Source organism: Brassica oleracea, chromosome C1 (genome assembly GCF_000695525.1).
Source record: "Brassica oleracea var. oleracea cultivar TO1000 chromosome C1, BOL, whole genome shotgun sequence".
In the NCBI taxonomy this organism is placed as follows: Eukaryota; Viridiplantae; Streptophyta; class Magnoliopsida; order Brassicales; family Brassicaceae; genus Brassica; species Brassica oleracea.
The window spans coordinates 24,598,029-24,612,075 of NC_027748.1; the positions used below are offsets into that span (position 1 = coordinate 24,598,029).

At 36.1% G+C, this 14,047-nt stretch overlaps 1 protein-coding gene across 1 annotated transcript; it reads right to left on the reverse strand.

Moving 5' to 3' along the window:
* Positions 1 to 10,456: 10,456 nt before the first annotated feature.
* LOC106297641 (extensin-like) lies at positions 10,457 to 11,977 on the reverse strand. Its single transcript, XM_013733845.1, has one exon. The coding sequence runs from the start codon at positions 11,645 to 11,647 to the stop codon at positions 10,598 to 10,600; it is 1,050 nt and encodes a 349-aa protein (XP_013589299.1). The 5' UTR covers positions 11,648 to 11,977; the 3' UTR covers positions 10,457 to 10,597.
* Between the last annotated feature and the right edge of the window lie 2,070 nt (positions 11,978 to 14,047).

The window sequence follows — 14,047 nt, forward strand, 5'->3', positions numbered from 1 at the left end:
CGAGACACAGGAGAAGCTCAGGATGGGAAGCACTGCAGTCTCCAAGATTGAAGGACGTGGCAATGTGATTTTGAAGATGACATCTGAACGTGAGGTCACTCTGAAGAGTGTGAAGCATGTGCCTGACATGAGGAAGAACCTGGTCTCGGGAACCTTGCTCAGCAAGAATGGATTCGCCTCAAAATTTGTGGCGAATCCATTCTTGCTGAGCAAGGTTCCCGAGACCAGGTTCTTCCTCATGTCAGGCAAATGCTTCACATTCGTCAGAGTAACCTCACGTCCAGATGTCATCTTCAAAATCACATTGCCGCGTCCTTCAATCTTGGAGACTGCAGTGTTTCCCATCCTGAGCTTCTCCTGAGTCTCGCTTTTCTGATAAGTGCTGAACATCGCCCTATCGGTGCAAATATGGGTGGTTGCACCAGTGTCATACCACCATTCCTTGGGGTTGTTGCTTTCAACCATGTTGGCTTCAGTCACCACAGCAACGAGATCCTCCTCAGTGAGATTTGCCTGAGCCTTCTCATCTTTGATCTTTTTACGACACTCAACAATCTTGTTCCCCACTTTGTGGCAGTAGTGACATTTCCACTTGAACTTCTCCATATTCACATTGATCTCAATGCCTTTGTTCTTGAAGTTTTTTCCAGAAGCCTTCAGGGCTGCAGCAGTTTTGGAAGGCTTGGCAGGAGAATTGGCGTGTGCCTTTCCTTTGCCTTTGTGCTCAGCCATGTTGACATTGTGCTCCTTAGCAGTGATCTTGTCAACAGTTTGGTTTCTGGATTCCATCTGAAGCCTCATGATGAGCTCCTCGAGCCCCATCTTCTTCTTCTTGTGCTTCAAGTAGTTCTTGAAATCCGCATAGCTTGGAGGAAGCTTTTCAATGAAGCTGAGAGTTGTGAATATCTCACAGATGGACATTCCTTCAGCAGCGATTTCATGGTAAATGAGCTGAAACGCTTCCACCTGATCCTTGATGGGTTTTTAATCCACCATTTTGAAGTCATGGAACTTTGCAACCACATACTTCTGGCAGCGTCCTCACCTCTGTACTTCTTAGCCAGGGATCTCCACAGCTCTTTCGCAGTGGGAATCTCACAGTAGACTCGGTACAATGGATCAATGAGACGACCCAAAATGTAACCTTTGTAGATGAAGTCGGAATGCACCCATATGTCAACAGTTGCAAGACTGTGAACATCTTCAATTCCGTACAGAATCAGGGGCTTGTCCTCCTGGATGAACTTGTCCAGCTTCATCGTTGTCAGGAAGAACATCATCTTCTTCTGCCACGTTTTGAAGCCTTTTCCATCAAACTTGTCTGGCATCAGTCCTTGAGTGAACACACTAGGGACAGCCGGAGGAGTTTGAACTGCCACCGGACCACTTGCGGTTGCTGAAACTGATCCAGTCTGATAAAGACCAGCACCGAATAGGCTACGGCGAGTGGTTTCATCAGCAGCATTTCCCGCAGGGAGGATAGTGCTTGTTGTTGCTGCAGCGGTTGACGCTGTGATGTTTCCAACGGTTGTCACAGTTGCATCAGTGGCTGCAATGTTGAGTGGAGTTGTTGTGACATCAATGGGGGGTGTTGTTATCGTTCGTCATTTTTCTGTTGAGAAAACATGAAGATGGATTAGTATTCCAATCAACAAATAACATATTATTTTTAAGCAAAAATAATAGTCTAAAATCGATTTTCATTTTTGGTGTTTGAACCAAATCATATCGATATAAGTCTCGAGAAAAACGTTTTGCAAACTCGCTTAAAAGCGTTCGCAGAAATCGTTTTGTATAGATTTGGAATATTTCACAAACTCGCTTAAGAAAGCGGTTATAGAAACGATTCATGTAAATAACATTTTGATAATGTATCAAAAACGTTTCGCAATAATGTTAGAAAGCAATCCGCAAAGCGGTATGAAACAAATAAGAAATATTTCGCGAAGGGGCTATAAAGCAAATCGCAAACTCGTTTTCAAAAGAACATAGAAACGTTTCGCGGATAAGCATATAGCAAATCGCAAACATCGTTTGAATGAAACTATAACAGGTTTGTATGAATCGTATATGAATAAACGTTTTTTGGTAGTGCTACAGAGCAAAACGCAAACCGTTTATGAGATAAATTACAAACGTTTCGCTGAAGTGCTAGAAAGCAAATCGCAAACACGGTTTCAAAACCCGTTTTTATAGATCGTTCTTTAATCCGATCAAACGCTTTAGACAGAAAGCGAAATAAGAGTTAAGATTGTAGAAGCCGGAAAACCGGATCAAAAGAAATGATATAATATAAACGATGTTAAGGAAAATATATAAAAGATTGAAAACCGTAACGAAAATGAAACCATGGAGTCGAGACGAATCTCTTTCCTTAACTCTTAATATTCGCTCCGTTAGTGCGACGGATCTGTACGAATAGGAGTCACATGATAAAACCATGATAGGTTATCACGCGGCACTCGTGAAGAACCTCTAACGAACTAGTATTTCTACGAAACACTCTCTAGACTTACGCTATAGGATTTGCTGGTTTTGATTGTGAAAAAAACGTTATCAGAAATGAAGGAGGAGACGAATTTATAAAGAGGAGAAGACGAGCCACTTTCCGTAACTGATGCAGCACGTGCGCACGTTGGCGGAAATCTCGCGAGAGTCTCGAAGGTGAGGCGTTACGAAACTTTCTCCGCAAGATCTTTCTCGTTTAAGCTTATCGTCAAGAAGACAGACAGCGTGTTGTTTTTAAACGAACTGTTGGTTTTAAACGAACTACGTGTTGTTTAAAATAAAATGCATGCCCTTTTTCGGGAATTAAATGGCAAAATGTTGAGCTTAACTTGGTCCAAAAATAATATTCTTATTGGGCCGGAGGCCCTCCACCAAGACCCAAGACCCAAGCCCAAGCCAAGCCCACGCCGAGCCGAGCCAGCCGGACGGCGGCAGCGGCGCGCGCGTGGAGTGCCTTCTTCTCTCTCCAAGCCGTTTGAGTAATGATAATACAAGAACATATATATATTACTCAGACTTGTTGATGTTGTCCAATGTGGGACAAACATCATTTTCTCATTTCTTTGACAATTATTTGGGCTGTGACCCATGTCATTTTTGTTCATAATTTACTAAAGGCCATTGGACTTTTAGTTGATCCAACAGTATGATCCATACTAATTTAGTCTAATTTAATTGTTGGATCCGCCCCTGCGTGTGTGCGCGCGCACACACATATATGTATAATATGTGTCGATAGAAGTATAAACCAGCCCATACCATATATTATATGTCTATTTAAATGGTATCCAATCTACTTTTTGGTTTGGATTTATAGTAAAGTTCTTTTTCTGAACAAACCTTCATTATCATAAAAAAGTCTTACATAGCCTCAGAGGCCAAACATGAAAGATTAAAGAGCGCTGCCTTAGCTAAGGTATCAGCCTCAACATTATGCAAACGGTGAACAAAGCGGAAGGAGATAGAATCAAAGAAGGTACATAGCATATGGATGTCATGTAACAAACCTTGAAGCTCGATACACTTGCCACCTGAAGTAAGCAGAGTAATGAGGGTCTTGGAATCCAAGAACATCTTGAGCGAACAGAGTCCAGACGAGACGGCTACAGAAAGAGCAGCTTTAACCGCGAGCGTTTCTGCCGTTAGAGCAGAAGACACATGACGACAGTTTGTTGAATCTTGAAGAGCTAAACCAGTTGGTCGATTAGTGAAAGTCCATCCCATTCCCCCATTACCTCATGACCTCTCGTCCCAAGCTGCATCCACAAAGCAAGATATACCAGGAGTTGCCAAGGAGGTGGAGCAAAACTTACGAGAAGGTTCAGGCCGGTTGATAGGATTTATAGTAAAGTTCATATTAAGAAAGTGAAGCTAAAGTTCATATTAAGAAAGAGAAGCTCAACATCTTAAAATATTTATGAACTCGATCAGTTCATCTCTGTTTTAATGAGAGACGCTGGATCATTAGAGGAAATAAAATGATGAAATATTTACAATATTGCTCTTAATGAAACTTTAACCCGAACCGTCAGATCTTCTCATTATGTTTTAATATTCACCATCGATTTCACTCAACTCTCCTTCTCTTTCATGTATGGGTCCCACATCCTTTTTAGCCACTTTTCTTCTTGTTCATAACACCTTCAACTACACTCAACCACCACAAAAAGTCATTAACTTCAACAAGCAAAGTTCTCTTCTTCAACTCAAAATCCACAAACCTTTTTCTCTGTTTATTAGAGCCCTTCTACAGTTTAGGACACCAGGAAACAACACATCTGCATCCTCCTTGGTTCTACAATGGATTGGTAAGCTAGAATCTCTCTCCTTTTTCTCTCTTTCTCTCTCTCTCTCTCTCTCTCTCTCTCTCTCTCTCTCTCTTATTGTTGTTTGTTTCGGTTTAGTCATGTAAAAAGTATGTAAATGCAATGAGTAATATTCTAAGGTTTAATATAAAGTTACTAAAGTATGAAGCATGAAATTGTAGAATAAATTGTTCTTCACGAAGGTACAACTGGTACAACTCATTACACAAAACTCGTTAACAACCGGTTTTACTGGTATAGCTAATGTAGTATTATTGATATTTTTCATACGAAATGTACTAGTCAAGTTGACATCTGATACAAGTGGTCAAACTATATATCAAACCATACTTGTTATACTGGTATAATTGGTACAACTTTTATTTATCAGACAAGTGAAACTGGTACAACAGTTTCTGAAATTTATATATTTCATTGGGTATTCTATATGAAAAAAAAAATCAAATGGCCAAATTGTACGTGTTTAGGGAGGTTCCTTATTATTTTTAATGATTTTTTTTAGCAATTTCTACACCATCACATAAGTTTACATGATATACCTTATACTTTTAAGATTTGTTAACTTGTTTGTCCACATAATTTTTGGAGAACATAGATGAAATATATCTTTACGAAATTGATGATTTCATTGTAACCTGTAAAATGCATGTAAACATAAACAAGTGGTACAAATGATGTTATTGTATTTGTTATGGGATACAACTAATATTTTTCAATTTCACTTCCAAAATACAACTATGCACAAACTGATAAAACTCAAAAACTAGTACAAATATGTATAGTCAGTACAACTAGAAAACTGGTACAACTATTTGTAATTTTATATAGTACTATTTTAAATGTGCATCACATTTTAATTGTTTATCATGTTTTAAACATTTTGGTTGAAACACTAATGTCGAGTAGTTGTACCATTCTTAAATAATATTGTGTAGTTGAACTTGTTGTATTAGTTAGACTAAAATACCTGTAAATTTAAACTAAAAACAACCCTTTCATAAGGAACACAAGTTTCAAAAAGAACATACGTTTTAATAGTTTCAAAAGATATCCCAAAAGAAATAGGTTTAACATTAAAAGAAACATAAGTTTTAATACCAAAAGGAACATAAGTTTTATAAGGAACATAAGTTTTCAAAAGTAACCCCAAAAGCTATCAATTTGACACGAAAGGAGACTTTTGTTGAATCCTATCAGAACAATAAAAAAAATTTACAAAATGATTTCAAATTTAATGGTTTACCGTTCTTGGCGCCTCTGTGTCATTCGCTGCGCTGCGGATCTCTGTTGTTAGACCCAATCTCCTCATCGTCTTCTGCAAGAGAAGGACTCTTTGTGGAAAATCCTGAAAGTGAGGTTACTAGATGCATATGATTTTCGGGTTGACTTGGTGATTATGGGGCTCATTAGCGGGCTAAGATGGCAAAACCGTTGATGGTTCCGGGGAAAGACCGTCTTAAGGGTCCAATGGAGATATGGTTTCTTTCTCATCGTTACAAGCCCGTTTGTTTGGACTCGACAAGGACCCTCCCTCCTTCTTTATTTTCTTCGTCACCGGTGAATCACTCTTACTCGTCGCCTACACTCCCTCATTCTTCTTCTTTCCGGTGAATTGCGTTTCTAGAGCCATGGTTGAAGATTTTTCTTGATCCGGATCTACCTTTTTGGCCTCAAGAGCAAAAAGATAAAGATGTTTTTTTCGAAAATAGTATAACTAGTATAATTAGTACAATTTTTAAATAAATAATTATCCAAATAAAATATTATTAAAAGTATAATATTCATGTATTTGATACATGTACATGGGGAAGATTAGACCAACATATCTTATTGGTTCTACGTCATACTCTTTTCTACCATCTTCATACACTGAAAACCAAATAAAGATCACAATAATTAATTGCAAAGTTGAACTACTTATACGCGTTTTACTTGTACCAGTGATACTGTTTATACTCAATCTATATATAATAGTTATATTCGTTTTAGTTGTACTAGTTGTACTAGTAATACCATGTGTTCTTCTTTATCTTGAATCTCGTACGTAAAAGATGAAATTTGATTCTGAATAAGATATAATGTTAAATATGACTATGGGTTGATCGATTTGGGATAAGAAAATTCGTGCATGATTGAAGATTTTTTTTGATTTTGTTTGAAATTGAAAGAATTATTAATGGAGAAAAAAAAGGGAGGAAGAATACTTTGGTTAAAATTGGATTGAATTTCGGGTCTGCATCTGCATCGGATTATGAGTAGAATAGTACTAATGGCATATATTAATAAAATATAATTAAATTAAATTAAATTTAAATACGAAAAAGGCATGGCTCTATTTGAATTTTTTTAGTTCTATTACGGTCCATTTTAGCATTTGTTCCGGATTAGTGCTAAATCTCCGCCTTCGGAAGTTTGTATTAATATTAACCGTCATTATATGACATTTTGATAATAACATAATGGGGATGATTGGTTGGGGCTGTAGATGCTCTGGACAGCCAAAATTTAGTCTACAGCTATATATGTCAACCAATCGAGCTTTGCTTTCCTTAAAAAACTCACAGCAAAAAAATCTCTGCAAAATCAAAATATGGCTGTAGAGAGCTTTATTTCCAGAGCAAAAAATTAGTGCTTTAGAAATTTACAGCAAGGAATTAGCTTGCCCACAGCACTACTCCAAATGATTGGAAACATCCCCAGACAGCTTTGAAGTCCTCGGCCGCAGGAAAGCTCGAGGTTCAAACCACCACCGGAAGCGAGAAACAGAGAGATCCTAAACTTTTTGACCATATTCAGAACGATCTTACAACTCTTTGTCCAAAGAGAAATTGTTCCCTGCCCAACTTGAAAAAATCTGCGACAAACATTTCTCCCCCACTTTAGACTTATCACCTGTCAAACAGTTCTCTAGCTCAGCAGACTGTGACACGAGAACTGACTGAAACGGGCCAAATGATCGTCTCGGAAGACCTGGAATGTTAGGAAGTCCAGGAATCCCCGAAATTTGAGGGATAGGAATGTTTGGTATTGGGATTTGAGGGACGTTTTGTATATCGGGGATTTTTGGAAACCTGTGGATGTTGGGAATATTAGGGAACGAGGCAGGGGGTGAAGGAGGAGCGTTTGGATCTGAGGTGTAGGAGCAAGCCCAAGCAACCTTAGGGCATGATTAACCTGGTCTTTTAGCCGGGTTCTTAACTTATGATTTGACACTTTTTTTTGTTTTACACTTTTCATGTAAGAGACGATTCTTAGGGCATGATTAATACCGGTCTCTTAGCCGGGGTTCTTAACTCATGATTTAACTTTTTTTTTTTTTTTTACACTTTTCGGCTAAGAAACGGTTCTTAGAGCATGTGCAATGGTGAGACCAACACATGAATCCTTAGCATTTTTTTAATATTTTTTTTTTGATTTGAATAGTTAAGGATTCTAATCAAAACTGATCGTCCAATTGTGTTCCCGAAGATAGAATCCTTAGAAAAATTATTAATTTTTTTTTAATTGAAATTAAATTTATAGAAATCGCTATTTAAAACCATTCTATAGCAATGATAGCAATGATAAAGTCTGATTAAGTAGTTAGATATTGGGTTCTAATATTACAAATTCATAAGATTACAAGTTCGATAAAATCTGATTAAGTATGTAGATATTGTAAGAATCTGTTTAGACAGCATATATACATATTGGGTGATCCATTTTCAGTTTCCTAAATGAAACGGTAAGGAATATTAAGACAAAGCCATAGAAAAAAGAGACTTAAACCTTGTACTTGCTTGGTTAATAGAGAAACAGAGTATATTACAAGTCGATCAATACAAGGTTGGTGACAATACCATTACAGAGAGGAGAATACTGATGAAAAGGAAACAAAGCAAAAGGAAACAATGCGGAAACATTCTCATATTAAGCAAAACAAAAACTTGAGCGTTTCAATTTCAAACAACAAGGCAATATAAACAAAATCCAATACCAACTGTACAAGATTAAGCCGGAGATCTAACCGGAAATTTCCTAAATCTTGAAAACACACAAACAAAAAAAACAAAAATTAACAGAAAACAAAGAGAGGTTCCGGGATTTACAATTAACAAACCTAGGACAAGTACAATCAATTTCTACCGATTCCATTACAAATTTATGGAGAATAACCATGGGCCAATCAAATTGATAGAGTACGGATAGATACTTTATGAATCTACACTCCAGAGTTTTCGAACAACAGTCGGATCAGATGGTTAATTAATCAAATATTAAGCTAATCGTTAATCGGAAAGTACTGCAAATACCTTCAAAGATGACGAACGAAACGATTGTCTCTTCTGTGTTTGAGGGCGGATGGATGATGAACACTTGCGCCTACCGAAAGAACGGAGAAAGCAGTAAAGCAAGAGACGTGGTGGGAGATGAAGAGGAAGATTATAAAGGAGCCATGGTGGGAGATGATGGAGCGAGGAGAGATCGAGAGAGAGCGTGGGAGGAGAGATAGAGAGAGACACGTGTGTTAAGGATTGAGTCCTTCCGATCCCTCTTGAAGGATTGATCCCTAGCTAATTAAACCAAAATAATAATATTATATTGAAATAATGCTAAGGATTAACGATAAGGACTCATCTAAAATCACCGTTGCAGCTGCCCTTATATCTATTATTTAAGAGACGGTTCTTAGCTTTTCTTAGTTAAATTCTAAGAAAAGCTAAGAACCGTCTCTTAGCTGAAGCTAAAAACCCGAGTTAAGAGACTGAGGTTAATGGTGGTCTAAGCTTTCTGATCTAGCCAACCACAATGGCAACAACTTCGGTGACTCTAAGACCATCATTAACCCCAGTCTTAACTGGAGTTTTTAGATTCGGGTAAGAGACGGTTTTTAAGTTTTTTTAGATTTTAACTAAAAAAATTAAGAACCGCCTCTTAAATAAAATATATAAATGGATAAAATATATAAATGGAGAGCTACGATAACAATAAGGCTCTTCGTCATGTAAGGCGATGTAAACGAAGAATATATATCAGAGGGAATAAAAGAAAAATGAGTGAGGATGGATCCGATTATATAATATTCGATTATTCACATATATTAAAATAATGTAGTATATATTCACAATGTTGTTACTACAGTTGAATAGAATAAAAATTTGAACGGTTTTTGAAAAGGATGAAAATATATATCGAATATCCTTTCTAAATCATTTGATATGGAGAGATATTGAGTCTATTGACGAAGACGTCATAAATAATCATCAACAGAACCTCGAGTAGTTTTTTTTTTGACAACTAAAAGATCGTCAGGTTAAAAGTTGCTGAAAACTATATATATATATATAGTAAATATCTTTAAGCATTTGAATGAAGGATACTTTTAAGAATATACTAAAGGATATTTTAAACTAAGAGTGTCAACAAATTAAAATTTTAGCAGTTGAACTAAACAATGTGTTGATTCTATTGTTACGTTGCACTACCATCTTTTTAGATAAATATTTATTTTCCTCAGTAAATGAATATCCATACCAAAAGCATATTGTTATACATATAATATAATACAATATTTTATGTTTTTTTTAAAACGCGAAATCAGATTTCAGATTTTTTAGCAAAAACTGCAAGATCCTTCAATAGGTAGTTATCTTTTATTGGTTGCTCTATTCCGGTCTGGTTACCCAAACCACCTCTAGCCTGAGTAATAGAATGACCTTTGTAAAAAAAAAAGTTAAGTTGTACATTAGCACAATCTAACTAAATTAAAGAATTGGAATGAAAATCACGTAAAGAAAACTATATCCAATAATATTTAGCAGATGATAAGACTTTCAAGAAAATGGTAAAAAAAAAATTGAATAATATATATATGCGAATAAAAATGAAAAGAAACATTCAATTCGTGATACATTTTGTGTTCTTAATTAATCTTTCCCCGAATATTGGAATGAAAGAAATATTATCTATCGTTGAATCGGAAGAGATATGATACAACAGTTTTGTTTCCTAAAATCCTTTTTAATTAAGTCCAAAAAGATCTTTCTTCTCACTGCGATTGAATATAGGGAAAATTTGGTAACTACTTTTATCTCTCGTTGTAAACAAAAAACAAGCTAGGAAGACAATAAAAGAAAGCCATGTAATTCATTAATTAAAACGTTGTAACAAAAGAGGCGTCCATAAGATATAGACGACAACAATATTGAATGATTAAACGGAATCAAAGAAGTAAAGAACCATTAAATAAAAATCCCTAACTAAGAAAAGAAGCGAAGAACTAGCTAGAAGGAGACGTGACAAGTGCAACGAACAAGAGGAACAAAGTGAGGATCGTAGAAGTATCCCCAAATGACGTCGTCGCATTCATTTTTCATGTTGACGATAAGGTTGCAACAATACTTACTGACTTTAAACAACCTCGTGTAGAAACTGATCGCCATCTGCCCCCGACAAAACCCAACTTGTCCCATGTTTCTATAACATCTTCCAATGTGTTCCAATGGATACTCATGATGATGATGATGAGGTGGGTTTGATGGCTGGCTAGGAGATGATGACTCATCATCACTTGGAGGCGAAGGAGACGGAGACTTCTTGGGAGTTGGAGGTGGAAGAGATGGTGTTGGCGGCGGTGGAAATGGAGTTTTCTTGGGAGTTGGAGGAGGAAGAGATGGTTTTGGCAGTGGTGGAGATGAAGCTTTCGTTGGAGTCGGAGGAGGAGATAGTGTAGGTGGCGGTGGAGATGGAACTTTGGTTGGAGTCGGAGGAGGAAGAGATGGTGTAGGTGGCGGCGGAGATGGAGCTTTCGTTGGAGTCGGAGGAGGATGAGGAGATGGTTTAGGTAACGGTGGAGATGGAGCTTTCGTTGGAGTTGGAGGTGTAGGAGACGGTGTAGGTGGCAGCGGAGATGGAACTTTCGTTGGAGTCGAAGGAGGAGGAGATGGTGTAGGTGGCGGTGGGGATGGAGCTTTATTGGGAGTTGGAGGTGGAGGAGATGGTGTAGGTGGCGGCGGAGACGTTTTGGGAGTGGGTGGCGAAGGAGACGGAGTAGTTGGTGTTGACGGTGACGGCGTTGTTGGAGTTGACGGAGAAATGGAAATGGAAATGGCAGGAGCAGATCCGTTGCTATGAGTACATCTCCAAACTTTAGAGTCCCCATAGTTAAACTTATGGGAAGTGCTCATAAACATCTGGTTTGTTGAGGCTTCCGACGGATGTGGCCATCCTTGGGTAGGCTTTAGCCCGAATCTCAGGTTCTTGCCGACGGTTGTGGTCGGAAAAGCGACGAGGCAGAGGATAGCTGCTTCCACTAGGACGATGGAGCATTTCATGGTTTTTTTTTGTGAGAAATGGATGCCCGACTATATGGGTTTATATAGAGAAAAGGATTTTAATATATTATTTTAATATTTTTAGGTTAGATATATCTATTCTGTTAAAGATGATCCTATGTATGAAATATTTTGTTATCTCACGCTGATATCCCTTTATTCTCTCTCTTTTTATATACAGTTGCTGCATTGTTCTAAGTAAAGCACGATATGAACTAACGCTTTTAGCAGTGTTTCAAAAAAAAAAAAAGTGTTTCAAAAAAGAACTAACGCTTTTAGTTGTCAAAAGTTGCTAAGCTTAAATCAGAAAGGACATTACATTCGACTCACACGAAATGTTCTTCTATTCCCTAAAGGATGAATCTAAAGTTCTAAACCCCAGAACACGAACTCTAAACCCTCTTTTAATGGTAAAGCTATTACGATAATGTTTAACAGAAAATTCGATAAAGAGAAAAAAATATTTAACATTTTATTTAAGTTCACAAAAACAAGTCCATTAATGCCGTTACGATATGATAGTACTAAACTGAAATAAACAAATTTGAAACGAACTTTCTAGGTAAGTTTTTGTTGTGTGTTATTATTTAATTTTTTATACGTTACTAACTTATTTTCCAAAAAGTGGATTAACGTAACAAACTAAAGAATAATACAACAACAAATTTAGTGTTAGCCTATAACTAAACCCTATTTTTATAATTATCATCTTTTATTTTATATTATAAATCAGAAGTCAATTGACAATCTTTTGAGCGACACGTGTCATATAAAAGATTTATTTTTTGTGTTCTTTTCAAAAAATGTTGATTCGTGTCTGTCATTTCAAAAACAAAAAAATAATTATTGAAAAGTTTTTTTTAGCCAAACCGTTCTTCCACTGTCTCTACTCTGCCATGATCTCCACTTCTTTTCTTTTCCACCTGATCTCCACCGTGACAAAAAAAAAACGAAAACTGTTTGTTTCACGTAAAACTCATAAAACTCTCCCTCCAAAATAAGTCAGTGGAAAAACAAGAACACCAACACCTCAACCTCAAGGTCTAATACAACTATGTACCATACAACTAAATAATATTAGTATCAACTAAATTCAGTATTTTATTTTTATCAAATCCTTATAGTAAAGTATATTTTAATATTAGAACTCACATATTTATATTAAATAATTATTTACTATTTTTTTTTTAACAACAAGACATTCACAGACTCAACTTGACTCTGTAAACCAAACCGGTAACTGCGCATCCATGCGAACGACGGAAGACGATTGTTTCCTAGCACTGCATGCTAAACTATCCGCCCTTATATTCTCCGTCCGAGGTACATGAACGATGAGTTGTAGAAACTTCTTTGTAGGACCTTGATATCTTTCAGATAACTTTCAAATGCTGGCCATTCTTCTGGTTCCGAAACCATCTTCACCAGTTGAGAACAATCTGTTGCAAACATCACCTGAAACTGTCTTAAATTCCTCAAACATTCTATTGCCCAGATCAGCGCCTCCACCTCCGAATGGAGTGGTGAAAGACATGCCCTTACATTCCGTGCCCCTAATAAGCCATCGAAACCCGGTAGGGTACTATACCAGCTCTGTCCTGAAAATAGATCATTATCTTTCTATGAACCATCTATAAAACACCAGTGTCCTGAAGTTACCAATGTGGGTCTGGTCTGTACCTGTAATTCTCGCTTTTGGTCGTTGTTCACCTGTGCCTCAGCCCAAAGTGTAGATTCCAATTCTGCTAATCTGAGGGTTTCCCTTGGGTCGATATCCAGGTTACTGAACACTTTATTATTTCCACATTTCCAAATATACCATAATATCTAAGCAAATTGATAATTATTTACTATTTTAAATCGTTTATTTTAATATTAAAGTATGTTCTAAAATTTATGAACATATATTCTGTACATGTAATTATTTAATTTTATACTTTATAAACCAATTAATAAATGGATTAATTTATTATATATTTATTAATTCGTGTAGTAATTTAATTATGAATATGAGTTATGTATATATAAATTTTATAGAAATGTTATTTCTTATTCTATAAATAAAAAATGAACTAATATTCATTTATAATAATAGTTAATATTAATTACAAATTTTATTATTAAAAATATATTATTAAAATGTGATCTTAGAAAAAGATACTTAAGAATATCTTTTTAGATTTTAGTTTTGAAAATATTTAAATAATGTGTTAGGCTAGTGTATATATATATATATATATATATATATATATTTATTTATTTAATAATGACTAAGTTAGTTGTAGAAAAATTAGTAGGAAGTTAAATAAATGTAATGGTAAAAATATAACTTTTTGTAAGTAGATATTTTAGTGATTCTTTTTTATACTTTTCAAAATTAAAACATCAAATCCTTGACTC